The sequence below is a fragment of the Furipterus horrens genome, unplaced genomic scaffold (genome assembly GCF_987537825.1).
Source record: "Furipterus horrens unplaced genomic scaffold, mFurHor1.1.pri manual_scaffold_6, whole genome shotgun sequence".
NCBI lineage: Eukaryota > Metazoa > Chordata > Mammalia > Chiroptera > Furipteridae > Furipterus > Furipterus horrens.
This window is the reverse complement of record NW_028327176.1, coordinates 80,715,852-80,730,824: the sequence shown is the minus strand read 5'-3', so window position 1 is coordinate 80,730,824 and position 14,973 is coordinate 80,715,852. Positions and strand designations below refer to the sequence as shown.

At 37.8% G+C, this 14,973-nt stretch overlaps 1 protein-coding gene across 2 annotated transcripts in view; it reads left to right on the top strand.

Annotated features, from left to right (window-relative positions):
- Positions 1 to 14,973, top strand: part of SLC9A4 (solute carrier family 9 member A4) — a 77,003-nt gene that overhangs the window by 30,116 nt on the left and 31,914 nt on the right. For both annotated transcript variants that reach the window (XM_090280370.1, XM_090280371.1), the window contains exons 3-4: positions 12,400 to 12,659; positions 13,916 to 14,133. In XM_090280370.1, coding sequence (XP_090136496.1) covers positions 12,400 to 12,659; positions 13,916 to 14,133 — 478 coding nt within the window. The remainder of the gene's footprint in view (positions 1 to 12,399; positions 12,660 to 13,915; positions 14,134 to 14,973) is intronic.

Sequence of the window (14,973 nt, the reverse complement as noted above, 5' to 3'; positions counted from 1 at the left end):
TTGGTGGTTGTTTCTTTGTTTCCCCATTTTAGGTGACTCTTATTGTTTGTTTCTGCTTCTTAGGTTGATCTGCCTTGACCACCTGTCTTCATGTTGTGATCTTCAGTGGTAGGAGACTTGTGGCACTCCATAGTGTAGTCTCCTTGATCTCCTGAGATGGATGCTCTTGGGATTCCCTTTATGCCACTTATGTGGGCTCTCTGGTTGTAATTGGGTTTTGGTTACTGTTGGGTCATTGTTTGGTGTGTCCTTCCTTCAGGTTGGTTGACTGAGAGTCACATCACCCACATGTCTTGTATACTGTTGTGCAGGTGCTGCTAGAACAAAACTAAACAGCCAAGAAAACAAACCCATATCCCCATCCACACTATCAACAGTAAATGAGTAAATATTAATTAAGGTGTAAAGAGACTGATACTAATATAAGGAATGAGAAATGAATATAAGATGATTAACTGAAAGGAAAATAATTTTGAAAGGATAGATGGTGGAGAAATAATAAGAGTAGGGAATAGAAACAAGGCAAAGAAAGAAAGAAAATCAAATTTACATCATAAATAAAAAGGGAGGGAAGATGGCAAATGGAGTAATAAATCAGAAGAGTATAATATTAGGTTTAAAAAATTTTTTTAATATAATGAAAATAATAGGAACCAAGTTTGAAAAAAGATCCACCACAGCAATATCAACAACAAATGAGCAAAGATTAATATGTGGAATGTTAATAAGAAGGAAAAAATAAAGAAATTAAAGCTTATGAGATCTCTAGAGAAAAGAAAAGTGATTTTGAGAGAATATAGGGAGAAGAAACACTCAGAGTGAGGAATAAAAACCAGGCTAAGACAAGAAAAAATTAAAATTTAAAATTAAAGAAAGAAAAGGCAGGAGGAAGACAAAGTGGAGTAGGAGAGGGGAATAATAAAATTTGAGATTTGAAATACAAAATTAGTGAAGATCTAGAAATAAAATTGAAGAAATGCAACAACAAGCAGCATATCCACAACCAATTAAAAAATACTGATATAAGTGGAGAGAGAATAAGGCTATTTTAAGGATGGGAAAAAGAATGTGAGACCATAATGACAAGAAAAATGGTTTTGTAAGAAATAGTAAGAGTGTGGAATAGAAAGAAGCTGTACCAAGAGAAAAAATAAAGTTTAAAATAAAAATAAGAAGGGGGAGGAAGAAAGTAAAGTGGAGTAATGAAAGGGAGGAGCAAGATTTGAGATTTGAAACAAACTAAAATATAAAAACTAGTGACATAATAGGCACAAAATGGAAGGAAAAGAAATGAATGTCAAAAAGCTATGCAGGAGAAGAAACAATGCAAATCATGAGGAAGACCACAGTAGAATTTGTCTCAGTAGAATTCAGTGTTTACCACTGTTTTCTCTTTCTGGTAATGTCAGATGGTGTCCTAGTCTAATTTTAGGCAACCTGTTTGAGACTACAAGTGGTCCATAGTCTGTTGCTATCTCCTTTAGATTTGGCTGGTCCCCACTGTTCTGCCCTGTTGGCTTCCCATCAGCCCAGGGCCCAGGAGTGGTTCAGTTAATGACCCAAAAGGACTGCCTGTATTTTCTCCACTTGCCTCCAAAAGGGGCCTCTTGTGCGATTGAGAGGGTGGGGTACCTTGTGTCACCTCTGGCGGGGACTGTTCAATCTTCTGGTAAAATGGTAGGCATGTTTCCTAACTTCCTCACCACATGTCATGGTCTGCCTCAGATTCTTTCCAATAGTGTATGGTTTCTGGTGAATTAGCCATCAATTTCCTGTGAGGGGACAATCTGTGTAAAAGGGGCAGCTATTTCCTGCTTGGAGCAGACAGCAGCTCTGTCTAGGCACCAAGGCTGGGCGGGGTCCTGAATATTCCCTGTTGTGCCTGTCTCTAATCTTTCTTCTCTATTGATTTCAGCGTATCATGACCTGAGGAACAATGTAGCTCATAGTGTGTGGTAAAGGGCCTTTTCAGAGCTTTATTTTTTTTCCCTGAAGAAATGTGCCCAACAGGAGGCTCCTGAGCTTGGCCTCACTGATCTTAAGATTTTGTAATCCTGTAAGTGGGACTTGGGCTCACCTGTCTGTGGGGAGGCCTGCCTGACTGCAGCTAATCTCAGGTGTTCACTACTGGACATCTAATTCCCGACCTGCCACCTGCCTTTCTCTCACTGGAAACGTGGCCCAAATTCTACACCTTGTACAGTCTCCTGCTCACCAGCCATGCTGGGGTGGGTCTCATAGCATGACTCTTTCCCTCTGAGTTTTTTATATGTAGAGCTGCTGGGCATGCACGCATGTGATCACTGGGTCCCTGACAAGTCTTGAGTCTCCACCGCCTCAGCTACTTTTTTGAGTTTCTGTGTAGCCCCCACACTGTAGCTCTGAACCCTGAGGGACCTGTTCTTAGCACTCTCCACCTCCCCCAACATCACTAAGTATCTTTCTGGTAAGGCTGGCCACAGCCTGTCAGAAACTCTAACAATTTTAGATAAAGTTTCTCTCTGGATCTCTCCCAGATGGCTCTGAGAAGAGTCCCACAGCGATACTATAACACGGGGTGGTGGTGGGGTATTCTAGCCACTCCTTCCAGTGATACTCAGACACGGGTAGGCCTGCTCCCACCACACTGTTTCTGCAGCCAGAACCACCCTGACCATCTCTTTTTGCCCCTGGAGCTCACAGCTCCCGGGTCAGATTCTGTCCTGTGTGAGGTCCCTGTGGCACCTGTGGTCAGAGAGGAAACAGCCCCTTCCCCAGTAAGTACCAGTCTCCAGATCCTGGCTCTTGGCATCAGCAGGGTGCATGGCCCTGCTTGGGCAGAGGGCACAAAGTCACATCTGGGCACTGAGATGCGGGCACTCCCAAAGCTTCTTCTTCAAGAGAATATTTTAAATTCCTCAGAATGGCTCCCACCCAAATCTATGCAGCCAGAAGTGCTGGACTGGGCAACAGCACCAACAGCAGGAGCTGCTGCTACACTAGAAGAGCACAAGCCACCCACTCCCAAGTGCCCGGCAGGCGGTCAGTCTCTTGCCCACTCATGAACATGCCCCACACACTCATCCATGTACACACTCACTCTCCCACGCTTTCACTCCCTCTCAGGTGGTTTTTTTGAGTTGATTGTCCTGTGGTTTAGCTGCAAGACTGGTCCAGGTCTGAGAACAAGTGGAAAGAATTTCGGCTACTCTGCAGCCATCTTAGATCCAGTAGAAAATATTTTCAACAAATGATAATGAAAATACAACATATCAAAAATTTTAGAATGTTGTTAAAGATATACTTAGAGCAAAATTTATAGTTATAAATGCTTATGAAAAAGTTGAAAGATTTAGAATCAATAACATAAGGTCCTACCCAAAGAAGCCAGAAAAAGTACAACAAACTAATTCCTAAATAATAGGAAGGCAATTACAAAAATAATAATAATATAATATAATAAATTATAATTTATAAAAGTAAGATACTGTATCTATATCTTAAGAAAGAATTAGTTATTTTCTGTAAAATTTTTCAAAAGTAGAGGAGAAATAAGGGCTCTGGTCATAAATTCACTTGAAGTGGTTGTGTGTGTGCCATGTTCAGACACCAGCTGGGTGTTCTACAATTAAATTCAAATTTGACACCATATACCAGGAAATAACATCAGATTCCACAATTTTAAGGCTCAGTCCCATGAGAATAACACTTATTCACCCACTTTAATGTCAGTTGCAAGTCTAGGTTGTTACCTATGCTTTTGATGCACCTACTATAGCCTAGAGTTTTATAACAGTCTCCTGCTCGGGTATGATTGATATGCTAGAGGAGCCCACATAACTTAGAGAAACATTTTATTTACTAAATTACCAGTTTATTATAAAGGATATAACTCAGGAACAGACAGATGGGAGAGACGCATAAGAAAGGTATGGAGAAAGGGCACAAAGCATCCATGTCCTCTTTGAACATGCCACTCTCCTAAAATTTCCACCTTTACCAACCTCAAACCTCTTGGAATCTAGTCATTTTGAGATTTTATGAAGGCTTCATTACAGAGACTTGCTGGATTAAACCATTAGCCATTGGTGATTGAATCAATCTCTAGCCCTTCTTCTCTCACAGGAAATTAGGGGGTGGGGCTGAAATTTCCAACCTTCTATTCCTGGTTGATTCCCCTAGAAACCAGTCCCCATTTTAGATGCTTTCCAAAAGTTATATTATTAACATAAACCCAGTTGTGGTGGAAAGAGGATTGTTACAACTAATAAGGTACACATTTTACTATTATGGCTTTGAAGATTTCAGGAACTGAGGACAATAGAACAATTATTATTTTAAAAAGATGTTCCCATTGCTCATATAACTCAGGAATATCAAAGGGTCTTGGGAGCTGTGAACCAGGAACCCTGAACAAAGGCCAAATATATATGAGGAGTACATTTTGGCCACCTGAATTATCAAATATATATATATATATATATATATATGTATATATGATTTTAATCACAGTATCACAAGGAGTGATACTTTTCAACTCACATTATGAGGCCAGCTTTACCTTGAGACCAAAACCAGACACAGCTAATGCAAAGAAAGAAAAGTACAGACCAATGTCCACCATAATATAGATGAAAACTACTTAAACAAAATATTAGCAGATCAAAATCAACAGTATACAACAAGGATAATAAATCATGACCAAATAAGGTACATCTTAGAAGTACAAATTTCTTTAACATTGGAAAAAAAATCTATCAATGTAATTCACAATGTAAATAAAATAAATGGTTGTATCACTAGATGCAGAAAAACATTTGACAAAATTCAACACTCATTTATTCTAAAATTTTTCAGCAACATAAGAAGAGTAAGTAACTTCTTCAACCTAATAAAGGATATTTATGAAAACCCTAGAGCTAATCTTAGAGAAGGCAAAAGATAGAAAAAGCACAAACATTGATAGAAAAAAAGTAATATGCTGGATTTTAAAAATAGAAAAAATTTTGCTCTTCAAAATACACTATTTTAAAAAATATTTCACTTATTTTTTTTTTAAAAGAGGGGAAGGGAAGGAGAAAGAGAGGGAGTTAAATGTCAATATGTAAGAGAAACATTGATCAGTTGCCTCTTGCATGTCCTTCATTAGGGATTTGGCCCACAACCCAGGCATGTGTCATGACTGGGAATCAAACTGACAAACTTTTGGTCTGTGGGATGATGCCCAACTCACTGAGCTACACCAGTCATGACTGAAATACACTCTTAAGTAAACAAACAACAAAAAAATGACAGCCAAAATGGAAGAAAGCATTCACTTTGCATATATCTTACAAAATATGTACATCCAAGATATATAAAGAATTTTGTAACTCAATTAAAAGAACCTAAACAACTCAAAAATGAGTAAAAAATTTTAACATAAAAGATAGTATACAAGTGATCAATAAACATATGAAAATATGCTCAACACCTTTAATAATCAGGAAAATGTAAATTAAAATTATAGTGAAATACCACTACATATTTATTAGAGTGGCTAGAATGAAAAAGACTGACAACATTATGTGTTGACAAAGACATGGTACAACTGAAAGTCTTATGCATTTCTGGTGGGAATGGAAAATGATCCAATAATTTTGGAAAACAATCTGGCACTTAATATGGACTGACTGTTTGTGTCCCCCCAAATTCACGTATTGAAACTTAATCCCCAATCTGATAGTATTTTGGAGTGGGGTCTTTGAAAGGTGATTAGGTCATGAGAGTGGAGCCCTCATAAATGGATTAGTGCTCTTATAAAAGAGCCCCGAGAGAGCTCCCTTACTCCTTCTGCCATGTGAGGACACAGTAAGAAGACAGCTGTCCAAAAAGCAGGAACTGGGCTTTTAACACTACACTGAATCTATAGGTGACTTGATCTTGGACTCATCAACTTTCAGAAATGTGAGAAATAAATTTCTGTTGTTTATAAGCCATCCAATCAATGATATTCTGCTATAACAGTCTGAATGTACTAAGAGAGCAGTTTCTTAAAAATTTAGCTTTCATCTGTCACACTACTTTGCAATTCTACTCAAAAGTATATATCAAAGAGAAATTAAGGCATGAATTTACATAAAAAACTTATGAATGTTCATAGCAGCAATATTTCAATAGCAAACACTGGATGGTAGGGGGAAGCAAGGAACAAATGTCCTTCAACAAGTGAATGGATAAACAAAATATGCTATAATCATATAATGGAATACTACTCAGTGATTAAAAGGCATGAATCATTAATACCTGTTACAATATGGGTAAGTCCCCAAAACATTATACTCAGTTAAAGAAGCCAGACACAAAAGTGCACATACTTTATTATTCAATTATATAAAATACAAATGAATCTATAGTAACAATAATCAGTGGATTTCTGAGGTTAGGGTTTGAGAAAAGGATAGAAGACCTTTTGGGGTTCATGAAGTTGTTCTAGATCTTTACTTTTAGGGTGACTTTATAGGTGTATACAATGGTCAGTATTCATTTTAGATGCAGACTATCATATGTAAATTATTCCTCAATAACGTTAATCAAGAAAAAAAAATCACCACATTTAAATCAACTTTCCTCCTCTGCTAAGCCTTGATTGGTGGGTTGGTGTCTTTAGTCATTATACTTCTTGTTGAAAGGCTTTGCAAACTTCTACAGTGCTTTCTGTTAAAGAGTTGCCGTTATTATGATCCTGGGAGACTTAATGTACTTGATAAAGGTAACACAAAAGGACAATTTCCTGAGACCTCCTTTGAACTGTGTTTTGTTTACAATACCATTTTGATACCAAATATGTGGGTCCCCCCCCCCTTAAAAACCAGTTCTCCAGTTCTCCAGACACCAACTTGATGTCTTCCAGTTCAATTCAATTATGATAATAACTACTGGGAATTAAGACAGATGTCACAAGTTAAGATCTCAGTCGCATAAGACTGCCTCCACTTCACAGACACCAATCAAAAATCTGTGCCACCTATACTTCTAACTGACTGGCTATAAAATTGGGGGTTCCCACAGCCCCTGCCTCAGGTTAGTAATTTGCTAGAATAGCTAACAACTCAGAAAAGCAGTTTACTTCCTAATACTGTTTTTTAAAAATAAAGGATTCAATTCAGGAACAGCCTGAGACACACAGGGCAAGGTAAGAGGGTAAGGGGCACAGAGCATTCATGCCCTCTTCAGTCACACCACCCTTCTAGCACCAACCTGGAAGTTTTCTGAAACCCATCTTTTAGGTTTTTTACAGAAGTTTATTACATAGGCATAATTGATTAAATTATTGGCCATTTTTATTGAACTCAATCTTCACCTCATCTCTTCTCCTTGGTGGTCAGGGATGGGGGCAGGGTTGGGGTGGGACTAAAAGTTACAACTTTTTACTCACATAATTGGTTCTTCTGGCAACCAGTCCCAATCCTGAAGCTATCTTGGGCCAGTCAGTCACCTCATTAGCATAAACACATGTATGTTTGAAAAGCATTCACTATAAATAACAAAAGATTCTTCTTTCACCCCATCATTCAAGAAACTACAAGGTTTTTAAGGTGTTGGATGGGTGGTGTGACTGGAGAGGGCATGGAAGCTCTGTGTCCCTTCCCCCCATACATTGCCTTATGCATTTCAGGCTGTTTCTGACTTGAACCCTTTATAAAAAGCCAGTAATAGAAAGTAAACTGCTGTTCTGTGTCAGGCAAGAAAGGCAGAAAATATAGACATGATGTGGCAAAAGTAGGTTTACAGTTTTAACTACTTTTCTCCACCCTGAATACATATTTACACATATATATGCACTTATATTTATATCTTATATCATCATATCACACCTGCACACTGAATGAAAAGGATAAATCTAAGCTGTTTTTCCATTAGTGCTATGGGCTTATTTGAGATTTAGCATTGAAAATACATGCACGTTATTGTGACTTAAAATAAGTTCAAAGAAAATCTTTTACAGCTATTGTAACACCCACAGCCTGGTAATTTGAAAGATAAGAATTGGTTTTTATGTAGGCAATATGAATTGTGTCTATAAATACATTCTTTTTAATTAGATGCATTACATGAGCTTCTGAAACTGCTATGGCATCTTCCACACAGGGCACCTTGGCATCCAGGGTCAGGACTGGCCTGAATGACTTTTTCCAGGTCCTTGTAACAGACTGAATAACTATTTATAACACTGAGGAACACAATTTTTGTTGAATTAGATCTGACACTTGTTTTTGACTAACTTTTGACATCTGAATCCAAAAATGACCCCAGTTTTTCTCTATCATGTCATTTTTTAAGGTACAGAATATCCTCCCTTTGTCCCAAAAAACATACAAAATGTACATACAAAGGAAAATAAAAAAAATTTTCCTGAATATACTATTTATTTAGAGTTATTTTATTCACATAAAGGCTATATATTGTTATTGTAAGTCAAATTGTGTACAAGTAGTAAAGTTCTGTTACCAAACATACATATTAAGGTATTTTATCTTTTTGAACAACAGGCTAGGAAATGCCAAAATGAGATCTTTGAAATAGTCTCTTTCAGTTGGCAAAGCTTTAACAAATTGCTTCATGAGACCCAGTTTTATGTGCAGAGGTGGGAATAGAATGTTCTTTCTGTCAACAAGTGGCTCATGTAGAATGTTTGGATCACCAGGTTTGAGATCAGATCTTGGAGGCCAATTCAACTTCACCCAATGCTTCTCACAAGCTCTGCTATCCCACATACACAGAAAATGGGGATACTTGGTATATCCCCATTGCTGACCAAGAAGGAAGCAAGCCATTTTAAGGTCAACACAGATGATCCAATTGTGCTTGTGATATTGCAACAGATCAATGACTCTCGGTATGTCTTCATATTCTTCATGAAAACAAACTGAATGGCCAGTTGGGACTGCAGCAAATAAATTGCCGTTGTGAAGGAGGATACACTTCAAGTTCTGCTTTGAGCTATTGACGAACAGTTGCCATTCAGTTGCATTATAGACTGGAATTCCCAATTCCTCCATTAAATCATGTATGTTATGGCAATACACAAAGCCACCATCACTTCAAAAGTACTGCAGAAACGCACTTTCTCTTGATCAAAAGTAGGATGTCTTAACGCCTTTTTCAAGCAAGTTTTTCTTGTGCAGTCTTGATGCTAGGAGCTCTGAAGCCTTTCTGGATAGTCCCAAATCTCATGTCAAATAATTCAGCTCATGCTAATCAAATCCCTTATCAACTGAGTCATCTTCAATTTCAAAATCTTCATCGTTGCTGTGACTTAGTTTTTCACCATACTCCTGTTTTTCGAAAGAGAGTAATTCAATGAAAACTGGCACTGGCATTTCAGCTGAATGACGCACTGGGCGTATAGCTGATGGTAGACTAGGATACTCTATTTTACATCTATTTTTCTTCTTATATTCTGATGTTTTCACTATACAAAGGTAACAGTTACTTGAATAATCTCTGGGCTCTCACCAAACCATAGGTATACCAGATGGCAATTTATGACATGTTCCCTTCATACACATCAGTAAACTCTCAACACACTGCTTGCACATCTTGTGAGGGGCCTAAAACTTGTCTTGGTCACCAAGTTTTATTTCAAAATATGCAAAATAGGCTTGCCTGACAAATGCGCTGATGTTTGTCCTTTGACTGGGAATGGTGAAACTGCCACAGATAGAACAAGATGAATCAGGGTTGTTTAGGCACTTATGTGGAGAGATAGCAGAGGCAGACATGATCTGAAGGAAAGAAAATAAGTATGTATGTAACTAAAAAAATAAACTCTGCTAACTCCTTGTACAGTATACAGACAAGAACTCGGACTACACATCGGAATTTGATTCACTATATAGAGCAGTACTTAACCTCCCACCACACTGTCTCATGTGTAACTGAATAGCCTAGACCACCTGTGGCTGGTCCTCAAGGTCATCCCCCACCCCTCCCCACTCGAGGGAGGTTTGCTCTCAGCCAATAGGAGAGCACTAGCGCTTCCCTCGATCCAGGCTTGATTCAGCCTAGAGTGTTCACATTAAGGTAAGCTATAGAGAAGAAACTTGATGTAATAGAAAAAAACTAACTGCAGTTTTGAAATTAGCATGCCTATTTAAGTCTAAAAGTTGAACTCAACAGGAATTATGTTAAAAATTGTTCCCCTGTGTAATCTGGAGAACTATGCAAAGAGTTTATATTTGTGTAAACAATGTGCAAATCTTTGAATCTCAATGGAATTCCCTAAGTTTTCTCTGAGTATGAGAGTCAAATAAACTCCCAGGTCCCACTTGAATGCATTTAGACCTGCCTTTTTAGGCTCTTGCAGAAGCATCTGATTCATCTTCTTGGCTTAACTCTTTCAAATGATAGTGCAACTGCAGAGGTGCAACCCTAGGGCTTCTGAGACCCATGTGTAGGTTGCTCTGAGGTCAGGCCAGAGGTAAAATTGGACTAAAAAACTCATTAAGTTGAGATCTAATCACTAAGGTTTTTTTTTTTTTTTGATACATTTTGAATCCATAAGTCACAATTTTCTATTAAGCAGCCAAGATTTTTCTTAAAACACAGCTTCATTTCACTTAACTAAAAGACCAGTATTATATCGGTTTTGTAAAAGATGGTTGTTACATAAACAAAAAACTCATTAATCCCATTTCCTTGAGTTTTAGCTTATGATTGCCTGTTTTTTTTATTTGTCTTAGTATAAGAAACAAAAGCTAATAGGTATTTGATTTTCCAGGACTCTTTAAGGCCTGTTATTCTCAAAGGTGTTCATTTTCCACAGAGATCTTATTTCACTTCTTTAATGTATCTCATTAACTACCACTTGGTAGAAGTTCAGTTTAATTCTGAGCTTTCCAGATGACATGAATTAGTGATGAACACATCACTGCAACTTCATAAGAATGTTAAAATAAGTAGAGAAATGTAGGAACATCGAGAGTGTGCATCACATGGAATAGAGGATTTTTGGGGAGTGAGGTGGAGTTCAGTGAGATGATGCGTATGTAAAGTATACAGTGGAGTCCAATCAGGAAAGAGAAACCACATGTAGGTTAAACAGTGGTTTCTGTTTCTTGATTGGATCCCACCAGCATATGTGGAATCTGATGAACAAAATAAACTAATAAACAAAATAGAAACAGACTCACAGATACAGAGAACAGGCTGACAGCTGTTAGAAATGAGGGATTTCAGAGGCTGAGTAAAAAAGATGAAGGGATTAAGCAAAAAACAAGACAAAACAAACAAACAAAAAAACCCTCATAGACACAGACAACAGTATGGTGATTACCAGAGGGAAAGGTGGAGGGGAAGCAGAGGTAGAAGAGGGTAAAGGGGAGATTAATGATGATGGAAAAAGACTTGACTTTGGGTAGTAAACACACGATACAATATGCAAATGATTTATTATAGAATTGGTATACTTGACACCTATATAATTTTATTAACCAATGCTGTGCCCAAAAATTCAATGAAATTTAAAAAAAATATTAACTATAATAAAGAAATGGCTATAAGATATAAGAAACTCTCTATGGTAGCCTAGGGCCAAAGGATGGCCTGCAAAGGACAAACTTAGAAGGAGCTTAGATTTCACTGAAGAAGGTGTGGATGGGCCACTGTACAGCAGTTTAGCTAGACTGGAGCTAGTTTGGAGTTACTGGGTAAACAACAGACCACCCTCCATAGGGCAGACAGAGAGCAGTCAGTGGCGCACCAGATGGGCAATGGGATCCTGGTCTTAGGAGGGGGCAAAGGGGAGCAGATTGTGTGCTAGAGGTTTACAGAGGGATGGCTGTTCAGATGGACCCCTGGACTACAAGCATTCAGCCCAGGAGCCATGCTGGGGCTTTTGTCCGCCATGTATCACCAGGATAAAAATATACATTTTTAGAAGAAAACTTTTAGGGCCTATGACCCTGTCAGGATTCTCCAGAAGTCCTTACTCCCGCAGACCTGACTCTTCCCAGGCCATGTCAAAGTTGCAGGAAGTCTCTTTCTCCTACAGTGTCCCTCTGCTGAGAGAGCTTAATGTGAAGCTCACATTGAAGGAGAAATAGTTATAGGAATTTCATTGTTTATTATAGAACCCATATTGTAGTGTGAATTTGGAACTGAGAGGAAATAAATTGATAACGACACAGTTTAGCAAGAGACTAGCACACAGTAGGTGCTCAGTGGTTGAAAGCTGTATGATACTTATTTCGAAAAACTTAAACATTTCAAATTAATTGGAAAATTAGGTGCTATGTTAATATTAATTATAATGTTATTTCTTATGTATTATTTAACTAGACACAAGTTAAGAATCTATGTGTAAAATATTTTTCATTTCTAATTCATATTTCTGTTTGTTTTTTGCTTTGTTTTGTTTTGTTTTTGTTTTTTGTCCAGGTCTTATACAATATATTAATTGCCTTCACAAAGATGCATAAATTTGAAACCATAGAGACGGTCGACATTTTGGCTGGATGTGCCCGATTCATTATTGTGGGGTTTGGGGGAGTATTTTTCGGCATTATCTTTGGATTCATTTCTGCATTTATCACACGTTTCACTCAGAATATCTCTGCAATTGAACCGCTCATCGTCTTCATGTTCAGCTATTTGTCTTACTTAGCTGCTGAGACCCTCTATCTCTCTGGCATTCTGGCGTGAGTACAAACAAGGACCAACTCTAGTAGCAATAAAAGAGAATTTAAATTTAGTACCACATCTTGTGGACAAGCATCTGGGAAAGTCTTGACCACTAATGCTAATTCTCAAAGTTGTTGCAGGATTTAAGTTCCTCAAACATTTGTAAAATCTGATTCAGGTCCTTTACCAAACAAATGCTTTTTCCAGCATTTGTGTTTGTTCTCTTCCTAATTTGCCTGAGGCAAGCATAGCAATTAGAAGGTCATTTTAGAATGATCAGAAAAGCTGTTGCAGAGAAAATCTGGGAGAAGTTCAAGGTTAAAGTCTCATGTCAGTAATTTTTTTTCTTTGAAAAATTCATTATCTTAAAGTTGAGGGGAAACGTGCCATGAGGGATCACCTCTGCTGTTCCCTTCAGACTACATCGCAGATCCAGCACTCTGCAGGTAGAATGAAACTAGGTAGATGGGACAAGACTAGAAATCCATATTTCTTATTTCTTAATGAAAATATTTTCTAAATGTTTATTCTTATGCAGATTCTGGAATGAGGCTTCTCAACTTGACTTATTATACCTGGTTATGTTGTTTTTTCTATGACATTATTCTCATCTCCAGCTACTCAGGCAGAAATAGTTAATTTTGTTGTGCAGAGATAACTATTTTAATTATAACAATATAAAATTTAGACATTATTTTTTCCACCTTAAAAGTGATCAAAACTGCTAAGACAAGGCAAAGTTCTTTCTCCACCCACATCCTTTCTAAGTGGGTCTAGACCAGAAATATTTTAAATGAAAAATTGCTCATTAAATTATTGTAAGAAATATTGTTCAGACATAGAAAATGAAGGGCCTTGCTGAATTAGTCCTAGATAGCTGCAATGGGTGTATTTTGGCTTAAAAGGCAGAGTTAAGCAGAGAGTAAGAGGGGCATCAACAAAGCTCTAGACTAGGGAGAGCAAGATAGAAACAGTTGAGCTTCTAGTTTGTGCATGAACTGCCTGATGATTTGTTGTGGGAAAGCATTGGTGCCCTCCTTCCTCACCACACTTAAGTTCCCCACCACATTCATTCACCTTGCACAAACCCCTTGGTGGGGGGAGAATAAGAAGAAAAAAAATCTGTGGGAAACCTGCAGCCAGAGAGAGGGTGGAGAAGATATTCTCTCTGGATAAAAACAGGATTTGTCTATCTGTGGCATCACCAATAAGGTGGGTTTTGTGGGAGGGACAAAATCATGTGTTTCTCTCTGAGACTCAGCTTCTTTTGCAGAATCACGGCCTGTGCAGTAACAATGAAAAAGTATGTAGAAGAAAATGTGTCCCAGACATCCTACACGACCATCAAGTATTTCATGAAGATGCTGAGCAGTGTCAGCGAGACCCTGATCTTCATCTTCATGGGCGTGTCCACTGTTGGGAAGAACCATGAGTGGAACTGGGCCTTTGTCTGCTTCACCCTGATCTTCTGCCAGATCTGGAGAGCCATCAGTAAGGGACGGCAGGGCCCCCAAGAGCTCCTGTTTGCTGCTTTTTAAATTTTTTCTTACTCCTTCTTGCAGTGTATAAACATAAATAGTGAGGTGATGCTAACTGGTTTTACTGGTTAGGGGAGTATGGGCACCTTGTAGTAAACAGTGATGTTCTGTTTACTCTTTCAAGCAATTCAAAGTCATTACTGACTGAACAGGTTCTGTCCCTGAGAAAGGAGCACTGTTTTTTTAATTGAAGAGAAAACTTTTACATCTATCCATTTAAATATAACAGTGAATTTCTCTCTTACTCACTTCTGGAGATAGTTTTTGTCCCCTTTTGCATCTTAAATCAGATACAGATTATAAACTGTGGGCATTTACACTTTTGTTACAAGAATAGTGAGATGTCACAAATTGTGCTTTAGAAAATATTTCCCTAAGTAATATACATGGTTTCAATTGAGGATTGAAGGTGATGTATAAAAATCAAGGACCAGGAAGTGGATGTTTATTTTTAAGAAGTGCTTAGCATTAATTAGTAAAGACAATTCTGTAGTGTAACTGCCATCACCCCTATAAAATATACTTGACTTAAAAACAGACATTCCTGACTAATGCCTGATGATTTATCTTATTTTATCTTTCTGGAACTAGAAAAAATACTTAGTACTAAACTACAATATATATGTTGCCTTTTGACTAGAAGCAATTATATTTTTAAATGATTTGGCTTATATTTGAAGCATTTTAAATGACTTTGATCAATATTTATGAGGCAATTGCTCAAAGAGAAATTAGAACTTTGAGTCAAGATGGAGGCATAGGTAGACACTCTTCACCTCCTTGCACAACCATA